This window comes from Melitaea cinxia, chromosome 17 (assembly GCF_905220565.1).
Source record: "Melitaea cinxia chromosome 17, ilMelCinx1.1, whole genome shotgun sequence".
NCBI lineage: Eukaryota > Metazoa > Arthropoda > Insecta > Lepidoptera > Nymphalidae > Melitaea > Melitaea cinxia.
The window spans coordinates 7,972,447-7,988,693 of NC_059410.1; the positions used below are offsets into that span (position 1 = coordinate 7,972,447).

Sequence of the window (16,247 nt, forward strand, 5' to 3'; positions counted from 1 at the left end):
TGTGAACATGATTCGATGGATATACTCGTATTCCAATAATTTAATTTTTGTAGTATAAATATCAAAGTCGCATATATTTTCCTTTTGATTTTTTTTCATGTATATATCAAATTTGATAAACCTAGTCAGTACATTTTTTGTCTAATTCGACAAAATTTAAAGCAAAGTAACGCTCAAAACAACTTTTTAAATTCTGGTCAGCTGCATTTTAGTGTGAGACAGATGTCAATAGAAAAAATTGAATTAGAAAAACAATGATTTTGAATTAATTTGTTTCTTATTTTCTGTTCGTTGTTTAACCGTTATTAGTTATTAATTACCAGATGTTTTTTTTAAATAAAATAAAAAATTGTCCTAAGTACTTTTTTTTCATTCACTAACTTTGTTCTACTGATTTGCTGCACTAATCTCAAATAAATAACCAAGTAAGTGCACTTACTGTATTTTTTAATTGGTTAAATATAATTTTGTTTTATGTTTCGACAGCTTAAGTGCAATAAACATCGCTATAAAAGTAAAAATGATATACCTATATATAATAAAATTCTAGTGTCGCGGTATTTGCAGTTAAACTCCTCCGAAACGGCTTAATCGATTCTCATGAAATTTTGTGTGCACATTGGGTAGGTCTGAGAATCGAACAATTTTTCGTCCCCCTAAATGTTAAGGGTAGTCCCTCCCCTAATTTTTTTGTTAACTTTTAGATAAATTATTATTTTTTATTTTATTATTATTAGGTGTTGAAAAAAACAAACAACCCTAAATTTTCACCCTTCTAACCACTAACCTATATTTTTAAATAGCGTTTAGCGACAAGACAACGTTTGCCGAGTCAGCTAGTATATATATATATTAAGATGTCGTCATCATTCTATTACAATAACAAACGGTTAATTTGTCATTTCAAAATTTATTGCGGCTAAAAGGAAATAGGTTTTATTGATTTTCTGAAAGAATTAAATTTTTGTCACTTACTGTGTTTTGGAATTGGGCAGCTGTGCATATGACCACTGGTAGTTAGGTAAGTAGGTACTTGCAATTTTTCATCATAATTGAAAATATCAGTCCGAAAAATTTTAATGTATTGAAACAAGTTTTAAAAAACATTACTGCCCCGCTGTATCCGCTTATATTGAGATAATGATATGCTGTACATTCATACAAAATATTAAAACCAAATTTCGGCATTTATCGATCTAAAAAAAGCCTCAGGCACCATATTATATTTGTTTTTAATAGGTAGAAAGATAGATAAATAAAAACTTTATTCACTACACAACAGTTTCTCAAAAATTTTCAGTAAATCTTAAAAAATAACCAAATTATAAATATTTATAATCATCATCATCATCATTTCAGCCGATCACAGTCCACTGCTGGACATAGGCCTCCATAAGTTACGCCAAAAATGGCGTGAACTCGTGTGTTTTGCCCATAGTCACCACGATGGGCAGGCGGGTTGGTGACCGCAGGGCTGGCTTTGTCGCACCGAAAACGCTGCTCTTCGGCCTGTGTATTTCAAAGCCAGCAGTTGGACGGTTATCCCGCCATCGGTCGGCTTTGTAAGTTCCAAGGTGGTAGTGGAACTGTGTTATCCCTTAGTCGCCTCTTACGACACCCTCGGGAAGAGAGGGCGTCGCTATATTCTTTACTACCGTAGCCACACAGTAGATAAATATTTATGTTTATATTCAAGTCTTCAGAAATGTTATTGTGAAGTTTGTGTAAGTGATTAATAACAATATTAACTTGTAGTACCTAACGCCTGACAGATATAAAAAATCAAATCTATTTACGTGGAAATGTACTCTAGCCATATTTATTTATCAGGCGTTTCATACTATCAGTTTATGTGCAATTTGAAGAGCTAAACAATAAGCAACACTTAACATTCAGAAAAAATAATATAATTATAATATAATATGTAGACGCCGCGTTGGCGCAACGGTTACAGCCATGGATTGTACCTGTTGCGCTGGCGGTTGCGGGTTTGATCCCCGCACATGACAAACATTTGTATTGGCCATACAGGTGTTTACCGTGGTCTGGATGTTTGTGCAGTCCTTGTGGGTCTCCCCACCGTGCCTCGGAGAGCACGCTCGGTCCCGGTTGTTATCATGTACACCTGATAGCGATCGTTACTCATAGTAGGGAATATATCCGCCAACCCGCATTGGAGCAGCGTGGTGGATTAAGCTCTGATCCTTCTCCTACATGGGGAAAGAGGCCTATGCCCAGTAGTGGGATATTACAGGCTGAAGGGTTATAATATAATATAAATAATAATAATAATTTATTATTACAAGACTGAACTATCACATTCTTTACTTAATAATATTAATAAAAAAATATTACATATTATATATTAATACAAATTTTCCACGAATAGTTATGCAGGTGCTTTAACATCAGTAGCTTGATATAAAGAATTAATAGCAATATCAGATGAAACAAACGCCATCGATTTGGCAAGCGTTGACAGAGATAATGTATCCATAACGATTCTACTCGCTACATGATTAAGCTTTGCTCCCTTTGATTGAGCAGTGTATTTTAAAGCTACTTTAATAACGCGTTCACAGGCAAGTGATTTAGAAGTGGCACTTTTAGCCTCTTTTCCAGCTTGTTGTGCTGCTGTTTTAGCTAAATTCATCATTAAGTCTTGATGGTTTGCCATACCATTCTTGGCATAATTTACAGACATACGAACTTCTATAGAGGCGGTAAGTGCACGTCTCATGGCCACTACACTAGCAGCTGTCAAATAAGCAACATCTCCAGCATAAAGAATTGCTTTTTTAGCTTTTAATTCTAGGCGTTCTTGTTTTTGTTTTACTTTTTTTTCATTTAAGTTTTCGTCATCTATTTCTGTTTGATCTATTTCCATTTCAGCAATTACATCGGGATTTAAAGCATATATATTTTTTGAGTCTATCCAGTCGTCTACAAGACTGGGTACGTTGGATTCTTGAGTATCCAAAGTGTGACTATCTACTGTTACTAAATGAGTTCCATTTAAATTATTTTCTAAAATAATTGCGTCATTTTTAGTAACATTAGTACTGTCATTTTCAATATCAAGAGCTGTTTGATTTAAAAAACCTTTTGGAACTAAGGCCGATGTTTTTTTCTTATTAGACAATATATGAAGAATATTTCTATCACTTTTTGAAATTACCGAATATGGGCTTATTTGTTCTGCTGCTACATTTTTACTATTAATAGTGGAAATAATATTTTGTGATCCAATAGAACTAATTGACTTATTTAATATTGCAATATATACCGTAGATAATAAATTATGGGTTGGAGCTGGTGTTGTATGAAGTTTTTCACCAAAAGAGGAAATAGATCTCTTTCTACGAAGAGACAAATCTACTGATTGTTTTCTAGATAATGAAGTAGCATATGTTATATCTTTTAATGCTGAGATAATTGATATTTCAGCCGCTATTTGTGCTAGACCAAATACAAGACGGTGTAGTTCAGGTTCCGTAGACGCTCTTGTTATTGTAAGAATATGGCCCGATAAGGTTCGTGATATGTAATCCAATATACGTCTTGTCTCTATAGCTGTCAATCCCTTACTTTTCCCGGGAGCATCAAGAGCTTCTCGGGTAATTCTAGTTATTTTATCTTGAATTTCCAGTTTTGTCAAAATAGAAGAAACTAAATCTTTGGAAATTTGGTAGAGATTTTCTTCCATTTCAGGATTTTGAGTAAGATTTTTAGTCGCTTTTAGAATTGAATTATCCAAGTGTTTAAGAACTTTGTGCGGAGAATTTAAAACAAATCTGTCATTGATAGAATTCACCTTATTTGTAAAATCATGAAATGGTGATATACCAGCCATCACAACAATGTTCTAGAATGAAAATTAAAAAAAGTAAATTAATTAATAGTAACAATATCAATAAATAACAGTTTTGAAGAAAAAACTTACATGTAGTAATGAAAATAACACATAGGTATCTCGCAAGTAAACATGCATTTTATTAATATCGAACACTTCTTTATGTTTCTTAAATGGACAAACAACAACTTTCAACTGAAGTCCAAGCAATTCTCATTGGCTATTAATGTTATTAGCTTTAGCTAACAATAATAACACAGCTGTTATTTGGGTGAGAATTTTTTTATTGCCGTCGTTAGTTGCAATTGCTAAATCTGATAAAATTAATTAACATGCTACAAAAACTAGAAAAAATTAACCTACCTATCCAGCAAACGAGTTGTACATAGTAATTCTACGTTTACTGTGTTCAATCCTTCTGTACACAAAAAGAGGTCGATAGACATAACCATTGCTTTCGGCAGTAGATAATAATTCTTTACTATTTAATTTAATATCGACTTTTAAATTTTCATCCATATTTCCTTCCTTTCGGTTACTGTTCGACTTCAAAGAGTCTCTATTCTCTTGTCCAAAGTTACCGTCATTATTAATTGGCGAGGAATTTATACCGTAAATGTAGCAAGAAATTAAAAGTACTATTAATACCTTCATGTTTAAATAAAGTAGGACTAAATGCGCAAAATAAATAATTCCCCTATTTATAAGTACGGGTTTCAATTAGACGTTGCTGACTAATTAGAGTTAATTCGCACTAACTATTATTGTACCTATAGAAAAACTGTGAAAAAAACTTTTACAAAAAACAATAGTGCATATCTATATAAATAATTGTAGAGGCATGGTTATTTTGTATATTTTAACATATTTAAAAACTACTTTCAAACGAATAATATTTTATCTACTTCAAAGAGGAGAATGTTAATGTCGATTCTATTTTTTTTTTTTACTTTTAAATTTGATGAATCCTTAATATTTCGTATTTAATTGTCATTTTTTTTTCAATTACTCTTTATATTACACATGTCTATGTATATTGCAGTCGTTATTTTTTTTCATTTGCGAGTAAACACAATTATGTTGAAGAATGTACAACAAAGTTAAAAATATATTAAAAAAACATAGTTCATTCTTTCACTTCTTTCAAATCATTCTTTCTTAGGGTAAGATTGCTTGAAGTTTTTCTTAGGCTTGTCTACTAAAATTATACATCTTAGTTTATCTTAATAATTAACCTGTTTTTTCTTTACAAACAACAGGTTTGCTTTAAGAAGAATTTATTAATTTATTTTTTTGTTTAATTTTGGAGTTTTTTGTCTAGTATGTAACATAGAATTTATTAATTTATTTTTTTGTTTAATTTTGGAGTTTTTTGTCTAATATGTAACATACTGTATGTTAAAAAGTTCGTAATGTAGGTATACGTCCTGGCCATAGGTATTGTATGCCACATCGTGAAATGCTCGAGAATTGGCCAACTAAATTTGACTAGATCGTTAAATCGTGGACCCCTGTGGAAAGTTCCAAATAAAAAACGATGATTGTATGGGAAGCTATTGTAAACTATTGTGATTGATAGATGTAATGCCGCGTTTTATTTAATGTATTCACAATCAGTACATAGGTACAATTTTTTCTTTCATTCATTCATTTGGTTTAAAGGCTTCCAATTATTGTTCCAAGGAGACAATTTCTTTAATAATATTTACATTTTTTTTAAATACATTTCATTTACAGATTTTTTATATCAGGTAAATACAATCAGGAATGATTTTAAAAGAAGTTCGACTATTTTTTATGTGTACACCGTTAATGAAAAATAAATAGTTACTAAATAAAAATCATAGCGAAAAATTTTGCTTGATTCTGTGTATAAAGATACCTACCGATGAACCTAATTATGCTAACTTTTCTTCGTCGGTTTAAGAAATAAAATATATATTTTTTTTTTACTAACAAATATATTTGATGTAAATGCTATTAAAATACATATGGGTCTTTTTTAATCTAAACATTAATTACTTAAACAAATACCTACTTAAATTCGTCGTAAAAATAAATACTTAAAGGCCATCGATCGCTAGTCACATAATTATAATACTGGTTTAATTTTTTTAATAATACACAACTTTGTATATTCCTATGTAATAAACAAGAAATAAATGATAATATACTCTAAACGTTTAACAATATTAATAAGATACCTACTATGCTTAAGAAACTTTATCCGTTGCGCTTATTCATTGTTAATTTGTACGAAATTTTATCTTTTTAGCCAAGGTAGGCCGGGAGCACCTTAATGCGACCGCGTCCAAGAAGGTTTGAATTTTCTCCAAAAGGTGACACTTCAACATCGTTAGCTGAAGGTAGAAGATCGCTTTCTTGACCGCTGATATCTCTGCGAACTCGAGCTACTGTCAGAGGCTTAGAAGAACCAACATTGCTTGCCGTAGCACCAGAGTCCGCAGCATCCTTTTTTGTAGCTAACGGTGTTGCGACGGCTTTTGGAGGGATGCGCTGGATCGCATCCCCTTCTGGAGCGCAAACGCAAATTGCCAGTAACGCTAGTAACGCGCCGGCGAAAAATAGTGAACGCATGTCCAATGGATCCAATGTTGCTCTGCTTAACACTTAATACTAATCTGCATCGGAAATAAATCCATCAACCTTTTAAAGTTCCCCATGATGACAGAAAATATTAAAGTTCATTGAAATTGTATACTTAAACAATATATTATGTGAGTACGTTAACTTAGAATTGACGCACGATTCTTTGAAAATAAATTCAATAAACAAATTGTAAAGTAATCAATGATGCACGAACCTTGAATCACAGCAAGATGCTAATAGGACACTAACAACCTTGATGCTGATGAAGTTCGTAAAAACAACAATTAACAAAGCACAATATTATCATCTATCTATCGAGATTATCCGTGAGAGAACCGATATAGTCTGTAAATAAGCAATAAGTTGAAATGCCAGTGGCCCGCTGGAGCAGACGTGTTCTAGAGTGGAGACCGCGTGTTGGGAAACGCAGTGTAAAACGTCCTCCGGCTGGCTGGACCGAGGATCTGCGTAAGATTGCCGGTGAAGACTGGGTGAGGATTGTAGAAAACCGGGATGTTTGGCTCGAACTTAGAGATGCCTAGGTACGTCCAGCAGTGGACTGCAAAATACTGATATAATGATGATGATGACGATGATGATGATGATGAAAACCATCCAACCATCATTTATTAACTTGCTTTAAGTACTTCAGTCAGTCAGACAGTCAGTTCAGCCTGTTTTATATGCTTTAGGTGCTTGTAAAACATTAATCTAAATTGTAATTTAAATTTACGTATTGTTCTGTATAATTTAAATACGCTATGGTATGCCTACTGCACGACTACGTTTTGTTAAAATTAGAGTAGTTATTTCATGGGAACAATTTAATTTCTTCATTTTGATGCTATGGATAACGCATAAATTTAATAGCAGGGAGGAGAATGCGTTACCTCTGTCGTTCCTGACAGTTTTTGGTTTATCAGAGTGGACAATGTTGAGCGGCCTCTATAGGGTCTGGAAAACGCCTTTGCAACTGAAATCAAAAAAGCAACATATTGTCTCTGAAGATGGTTAAGACGTTGTCAGATAAAGAAAAGTGCGAAACACCTTGACCACAGACCAAGAAGCCAAGAGGTAAGCCGTAATTGGGATAATTTTAGTCAGTACACTCGTTCGGGTATACCGCACCCAACGGTGGCTAATAGGACCTAGGGCAAGAGTAGTTAAAACTCGTATTTAACTTTACTTAAACAGTATCAGACTTCTTTTTTTCGAGTTAGCCGACTCCAACAGTACTGAGAAGGAAGACTGGATGACGAAAAAATATTATTATTATTAAAAATCTTAGAAAAAAATCTGTCCCTTTATGAAATATTCATATTAAAAACGATATAGTGTTATGCAAAAATATATTTGCACTAATTAATTTAAACTTCACGATCAGGATTCAGCCTGTAATATAACTGCTGGGCATTTGCCTCTTCGTGTAGGAGAAGGATTAGAGTTTAATCCAGCGCGCTACTCCACTGCGGATTAGCGGATATATTCCTACTATAAGTAACGATCGCTATCAGGTGTATATAATAGCAACCGGGAATAATAGCTTAACGTGCTCTCAAAGACACGGTGAAGATACCCACATGAACAGATATCCAAACCGGAAACATATTGTTACGTGTTAGGGTTCGAAGGATTTGGAGAGAAAGACCTGCTGACTCTTTTCAAGACTTTATTCACAAGCACTAGGTCCAACACAAAGCACTAGGTTCAAACACTAAGCACTAAGTTCAAACACTAAGCACTCACGATATCCTCAGTCGTAGCCAATGTCGTAGGTTTCACTGGTACCACTCTTGATCACTAGTTTTCACTCTTGAAGTCGCCTCGAAGATCGCTCAAACTGAACTGAACTGTCTCGCTCGCCTCGCTGCGGCTATTTATATCGGCCGAGACGAGGCCCAGACCATTCTGGAAAGTTCGTGCATGTACCCGGTTTTCGAGACTATACTTCTATATAGTTCCACAATAGTACCTCTAACGCCATCTAGTATTGAGTAGAGAATTTCATGTTATCGCTGTCTTTGTGTGGTTTCGATGGTTACCGCTAGATGGCGCTAGTTTCTTTGTGTGTTCGTAACACTACTCCCCTCTTAGAGATGCTCGTCCCGAGCATCGTTGTTACTGCCATGGTAACGCGCCAGACGGTCTATGTGTACCACTTTGAATGTCCCTCTTGGTTGCTTTTGAATCCTGTAAGTCACATCATTCAGTCGGGTAACCACTTTGTATGGACCCTCCCACTTGGTCTGCAACTTTGGAGATTTCCCTTTCCGGCGGGTCGGGTTATGCAGCCACACCAGTGACCCTTCCTTGAAGCCGCTCGTGTTCGATTTCCGGTCGTATCGGGTTTTCATGTTCTCACTTGACTGTAAACCATTTTCCCGAACCAAGGCGTGTATATAGCGCATTTTTTCCCTTAAATCGCTGACATAGTCTTGTACGGTATTTGGTTCCTCCGGTGACCCTCCAGTCAATAGGTCTACTGGTATTCGTAATTCTCTACCGTAATTGACATACGCCGGGGTAGCTTTTATGCTCTCATGCTCGGCGGTTCGGTACGACAGAAGGAAGAGCGGTATATACTTGTCCCAATCTTTTTGTTTGTCGTCTACCAATTTCGCTAAATGCCTCTCAAGGGTCTGGTTAAATCTCTCAACCATTCCATCAGACTGTGGACGGTACGCGGTGGTCCTCGTCTTATGCATACCCAAAATTCTGCACACTTCCTGGAATACTTGCGATTCGAAGTTCCTGCCCTGATCAGAATGGATTTCTAGAGGTACACCAAAGCGACATATCACTTCTTCGACTAACTTAGAAGCGACTGTTGTAGCTTCTTGGTTTGGTATGGCGAACACTTCGGGCCATTTGGTGAAGTAGTCCATGACGACCATAAAATACTTGTTTCCTGATTCCGTTACAGGAAATGGCCCCGCTACGTCAACTGCAATTCGTTCCCACGGTGCACCGACGTTATACAACCGCAGGTTCCCACGGCTCCTGGTCTGAGGTCCTTTTACAGCAGCGCATGTAGTACATTTGCGGCACCAATCCTGTACATCATCTCGACAATGCAACCAGTAGAATCGTTCTCGCACTTTTATTAACGTCCTCTTGACACCTAGATGACCTCCTGATACGCCATCATGTATTTCGCGGAGAACATCTGGTACTCTCTTTCTTGGGACAATTATCTGAAGGTGGAACTCTCTGCCGTTAGTCTTCTCCCATTTCCGGTAGAGTATTCCGTTTTGAAGTATCAGACTGTCCCATTGAGCCCAGTACGCCTTAGTGACAGCGCCAGTGGGTGCAACCTCACTCCAGATAGGTTTTACGTCACCCCGTTTCTTCCATGTGATGATGTGCCGAAGGTCGTCATCTCTTTCTTGAGCTTCCCTCATAGCATCACTCTCCCAGATACCCAAAGGACTTGTTCTTGTTAGCTTTAATGTGACTTCATTAGATTCTTGCTTAACACAATGTTTGCAGTCTTCCGAACACGGCCTTCGTGAGAGTGCGTCGGCATTCCCATGCATTTTTCCGCTGCGGTGTTTCGTCTTGAAGTCATACTCCTGATCCCGGGCAGGGGGCGAAGCCCCTTGCTTCTTCAGCTCCTCTATTTGTTCCTCGATCCTCTTCATCCTTGCTATCTGGGTCTTCTTCTGCGGACAGTTGAGCTGAAGATGGCCCCTCTCGCCGCACTTGTAGCACATGACTCCATAGCTTTTCTTCGTGGGAGCCTTCGCCTCTTTGACTTCCTCAGAAACCTCGTGGATCTTATGGGTCTGCCGTATGTCATGGCGAACAGCCTCGACCTCTAAAGCATGCGCCAATGCTTCCTTTAACGAGGTGTGGTGACGAAGCCTCACTGCAGCTCTGACCTCCAGGTCTTTGATTCCGTCGACAAATGCTTGAACAATATTCGTGTCTACCATCTTGGTGTCTGCTCCTGGGTATGCCTTTCTGACGAGTTTCTCAATTTCCAACGCCCATTGTTGTAGCCCTTCCCCTGAGCGTTGGACTCTGTCACGCAGTTGGGCACGGAATACGTGCTCCAGGTGTCGCTCCCCGTATCGGGATTCAAGTGCCTCCATCAAGTCTTGGAACCCGTTTCCTGTATGTGGCAGTGCTTCCAGAACCGATAAAGCCTGCCCTCTGAGCGCAACAGTGAGAGCGGTCAGGCATTGTTCTTCCGTCCATCCGTTGGCAATAGCAACAGCCTGGAATTGTCGACGATAAGCGTTCCACGAAGTAGTGCCGTCGTATGGAGGCACTTTCACTTTTGGTCCTTGCGCCACTACGGTAGTTCCGCTAGACATCACGATTACCATGGTTTCAAGGCGTACTACTCTCTTCTGTAGTTCAGTGAGGCCGGTTTTCACATTTTCAAGATCCAATCCTAACCCGGCAACTCGTTCTTCCACTACGTCGACATCTTTTCGAAGCTTAGTCACCGCGTCGCTAACATCTTTTACAGCCCAAAGCGTTTTTTCTTGGAGCTCTTTTTGTTGCTCTTGTAATTCTTGCAATTTGAAATTTGTTTGCTCTTGTGATTCTTGCAAAGCACTACGAATTTCAACCCTTTGCTGCTCTTGTGATTCTTGCAATTTGAAACTTGTTTGCTCTTGTGATTCTTGCAAAGCACTACGAATTTCAACCCTTTGCTGCTCTTGTGATTCTTGCAATTTGAAACTTGTTTGCTCTTGTGATTCTTGCAAAGCACTACGAATTTCAACCCTTTGCTGCTCTTGTGATTCTTGCAAAGCACGAATTTCAGCCCTTTGCAGCTCCATTAATTTAATTAAATTTCCTAATTGAAGAGCCACTTGAGAGTCTGTAGAAGCTACGGTGTCGCTGGTGGACGTGGTAAGGTAGGCGGATCCAGTGGGCGGAGCTTGAGACAAAGTGGGCGGGGCCTGAGCCTGAGTGGGCGGGGCCTGAGCCCGAGTGGGCGGGGCCTGAGCCCGAGTGGGCGGAGCTTGGTCCCCAGTAGGTGTGGCCTCCGCAGCTCGTTGTGCCCTTGTCCTGACGCCCTTGAAGTCCTTGGAGTCTTCTCTCGGAGTCAATGGCATCTCCAAATCTCACTTCCGACACCAGTTGTTACGTGTTAGGGTTCGAAGGATTTGGAGAGAAAGACCTGCTGACTCTTTTCAAGACTTTATTCACAAGCACTAGGTCCAACACAAAGCACTAGGTTCAAACACTAAGCACTAAGTTCAAACACTAAGCACTCACGATATCCTCAGTCGTAGCCAATGTCGTAGGTTTCACTGGTACCACTCTTGATCACTAGTTTTCACTCTTGAAGTCGCCTCGAAGATCGCTCAAACTGAACTGAACTGTCTCGCTCGCCTCGCTGCGGCTATTTATATCGGCCGAGACGAGGCCCAGACCATTCTGGAAAGTTCGCGCATGTACCCGGTTTTCGAGACTATACTTCTATATAGTTCCACAATAGTACCTCTAACGCCATCTAGTATTGAGTAGAGAATTTCATGTTATCGCTGTCTTTGTGTGGTTTCGATGGTTACCGCTAGATGGCGCTAGTTTCTTTGTGTGTTCGTAACAATATATTTGTTCAAAAACAAATATCCATCCCGAGCGGAAAGTGAACCCACAAACTGCAGGTGTTTAGGCGCCTACACGGCACATGTCCCACTACACCAGAGCGGTTGTTACACTCCACTTATTGTTGTTCATCTCCTATGGTACCCCGATGGAACAGAAGGCTCCGCGTTCCTCCAACTAAGCCCTTAGCTGCTCATAGTTCGGCGTCGACAGTTCACTGCCACGTGAACGCGACCCTGGCAGTGTTGTCCTCTGGTCTTCGGAGGATGTGCCCTATCCACTTCCACTTCCGCTTGGCAATTTCTTGCTTGATCAGAATTTGGTGGCATCGATACCAGATCCTCGTTGCTGATAGTGTTCGGCCAGAATCTGCGCAGGATGGATCTTAGGCATTTGTTGACGAAAACCTGTAGCTTGCTTGTCAGACCCTTTGTCTCCTACCAGGTCTCACAACCGAAAAGTAAAACAAACTTCACTATGGAATCGAAGAGGGAAATCTTGATCCGCCGGGTGAGCACGTTCGAATCCCAGACCGGTTTCATTTGGGCAAAGGCGCCTTTTGTTTTTTTATTTCGCGCGTCGACGTCGTCATTAGAGCCACCGGTGTTAGTCACTTTACTTATACTGATTGTTTACTCTAAACTTACTGACTAGTTATTTATCGTAGTGGATTAATATTTGAACTATATGTTACATCATAAGATTTAAATTTCAAATCGCCATATTTGAATCACTGAATCTACAAAAATCATCTGACTGAATAAATAATAGAACGTTATTTGTACGCAGTTTCCAGAAAAAAATAACAATCAACAAATCTTATTCATGGTCATTGTATCATTGAAATTATGTATTTATCATATTAGGACGTGACACACGCATACGCAGCGCTTATGCATCAATTTTGGAGACAACTTTGTTAGCACATTTATTTTCAAGTTCCAATTTCTGTATAAAACCTTAACACGCCAGAGTATTTTTATTCTGAAAAATATTGTCAACAAGTTAATACTACTTCGCATTTCAATCGCAAAGATATATATTGTCCAATATATAATGGTCATCAAAATTTTTATTTTCTTCGTAATCATCGCTACGGTTCAAGCGATACCAATCTCAAGTGATCAAAAAAACAAGACAGATGTACAAACGCTTATTGAAGAGGGATTAGTTGGTTTTGTTCCTGTAGTACTTCCGCTAGAAGACATGAAAGATTTATCAAAAATACAAGAAAATGAATCCGTTCACAACGTTCAAAGAAGATCTTTGAGAGGTGACAATCCAAGCAACGATCTTTTGGCAGATTTCGAAGGGTCGCATTATGAAAACTCACTCACAGGACTGGAACGGCGAATTAAAACATTGCCGACATGGGTTGGGTGAGTGTAAGACCAAATAAGTATTTCGATTGTGTAAGAAATTCCTAACCAAAGCTCGAATTATATATTGTATGTTAATAAAAATAACTGAAGTAAACATTTAGGTACTACTTAAAATTCAATTGTATACTACTCCGTGGTGTATTTATTATTAATAAATATTTTTTTAAATGTATATTTTTCATTTATCTAAGACTAGGTAAAATTTTAATGTTAGACTATTTGTTAATAATTTATTATTTTTTTGGAGTTCAGAATCTTAAACAGGTCATACGCAAAACGATTAATCCATATCATAGTAACTGAAGTCATAAGGATAAGATTAATAATGTAAAAAGGGGATAAATCTTAAGCGTATAGTAATAATTAATCTTACGAAGAATATGGTATCGAATGCTTGTGAAAAATAAGTTGAATAGAATAGATATATAACTAATTAATTAACATCTAATTAATAATAATAAATAAACTCTTCGCACTTAACGGCTCTCAATTGGATTTTCTTCTGTGTCGGTCCGGACAATACACAAGCACAAATGTCCAGACCACGACAAACATCTTTATGGCCAATACAAATGTTTGTCATGTGCGCGGATCGAACCCGCGACCGCTAGCGCAACATGCAGTGCTGTGATCGCTGCGCCATCACGTTGTCAAAATGTAATGTCAGATAATATGTAATTATGACATGTGAGACGAGAAGCACTGACAGATAAAAAACGTTAATTTGAAACGAAAGGTCGCGGTTTCAACTACCACAGCTGAATTTCTAAGTGTTAAAATGATCATTAATTATTATTTTTTTTTTTTTGTGTTTTACGATGGAATCATCGTTGGGAAACAGGAATTTAGTGAAGACTCTACGGAATAAACATTTTTGAATTACGCGTTGTACAAAAATAACGGTCTAACTCTTCTCATCAAAACACGAAAAGGAATTAATTAGCAATGAATTTTTAGATACTCATAAATATTGCAAAATTTTTAAATCAATTTTAGTATTAAAATGAGTTTGTACTCATAGCTTGTGATAGCGCAGTAGTATTATATCGATGACATGAAAAACATTTTATTCATTTTTTTTTATATACGACTTTAATCGGCAAATAAGCGTACGACCCATCTATTAGAAAGCAGTTACCGACTACCGTGGGGTATTATTGTCTGCAACACCTGAAGCATCGCAAGAACGTTGCCGACTTTACCCCGGTCCCTCCCCACGAGCTCTGGCCACCTCGCTTGCCACAGGAACACAACACTACATTACCAGTATTATTTAGCTGTGCTTACTATTTATATTCTGTAAGGTTGAGGTACTTTCACAGACTGGCTGCTCCAGATTTTGAGTAGGATATATCCTGGTGTGTCCTACCTCAGTATTAATGTAGGTACTATTTTTGACTATATTAGAAATTTATTATATTACAGTGAGGGATGTAAAAATTCATAAAACGAGCTTAAAAAATTTAATTCTATTTATTCATGATTAATTATATAGTTTTTAATTTTTTACTAGGTATTAGTTGCAATTTTTTTATATATTCATAATCATTAGCTTCGCATTTAATCAATTCTTAAATATTTACATATAATTATATACAGCTAATAAAGTACGTCCAATATCCATTTATTATAATAATACATTGCAATAAAATAAAAACAATCTGTACCAAAGAAATACAATTTTGCGTAATCCATATTTTATAATGAACTTTATATTAGGAATTATAATCATCAGATGTTAAATAATAATATTTTAATCAACTAATTAACAATAGAATTACATAAAATAATCGAGTATTTCGCTAGTGACTATTAACATCGTCTGAACTGCGTAATTGCATTTTTTTGTTTATTTCATAAAACGTTCCCAAATAACCAAGTCTATCATCAGCTGACGAGAATTTTTTTATTTTATGCATATATTATTCAGTTTTGGTACTTCTGACAAATCAGTACCTATTAGTCTTAATCTGTTAAAAATGTAACAAGTGACTTTTCTAATATTTACACATTAAATGCCAGCTAGTAATAATATTAAACATAAATAGCCTGTACAGCATTAGTTTAAAATTTCATGATCCTGCTTAAAATAAGTAAAAAGATACACGAAATTTACACTTTGAATCGCTCTCCTGTAAAGTTTCTGTTTTTTACATCCGACGTTTTTAATAGTCATGAGCGATTTATACTTCAGTGTGGGTTTGAAACCCAACATACATTTAAAAATTAATACAAAATCATATTATAATATATAACAAAAATTATAAAATTGGTTTAAATGTATTGATTACAATGTCATTTTTGGCGCTATTACTCTAACTCCCCACAGCGGCTTCGACAAAAACAATTCCATGATTTTGGTCTGGATTATAATCAATATAATCATTGCCTTCCCAAACATTAGCGCTTGTCTTCAAAAATTCAGGATATAATAGCATCCCGTCTCGTAATAATCCATATAAATTTTTAATGAGCAAAAATAATATGAGTAACACTATTCCCTTCGCCATTTCAGACTGTTCTACGCTTATCTTAAAAAAATAATTGTAATATATATATTTTGCTCACAAGTGTGGAAATATATTGATCAAATAATAAACAATTTAATAATTCTAGTTTAAACAGACTTGTATATTGATCTGTCACGTTCTAACATGATGAAAAATTGTCATGTGTTGCTCACTACAAAGGAAAACTTAGAGCACATTAGCGTCTACACGACGTAACTTATTCAAGTATGTGTCGTACTGTTACCAAACTCCTTATACTAGGTATATTTTTAAACACCTTTATCATAATTTGAAAATTGAAAACATAATAAAAATTTAAAATGA

At 36.7% G+C, this 16,247-nt stretch overlaps 1 protein-coding gene across 1 annotated transcript; it reads right to left on the reverse strand.

Moving 5' to 3' along the window:
* Positions 1–2,325: 2,325 nt before the first annotated feature.
* On the reverse strand, positions 2,326–6,451 carry LOC123661850. Its single transcript, XM_045596790.1, has 2 exons — positions 6,149–6,451; positions 2,326–3,865 (listed from the first exon to the last, which is right to left on the reverse strand). Exons 1-2 carry the CDS (start codon positions 6,449–6,451, stop codon positions 2,390–2,392), a joined length of 1,779 nt encoding a protein of 592 aa, XP_045452746.1. The 3' UTR covers positions 2,326–2,389.
* Positions 6,452–16,247: the final 9,796 nt, after the last annotated feature.

Coding starts and splice junctions, on each gene's coding strand:
- LOC123661850 (XM_045596790.1), bottom strand. CDS start 6,451: ATGCGTTCACTATTTTTCGCCGGCGCGTTACTAGCGTTACTGGCAATT. Junction 3,866..6,148: donor TTGGACGCGGTCGCATTAAG/GTGCTCCCGGCC, acceptor TTTTCATTCTAG/AACATTGTTGTGATGGCTGG.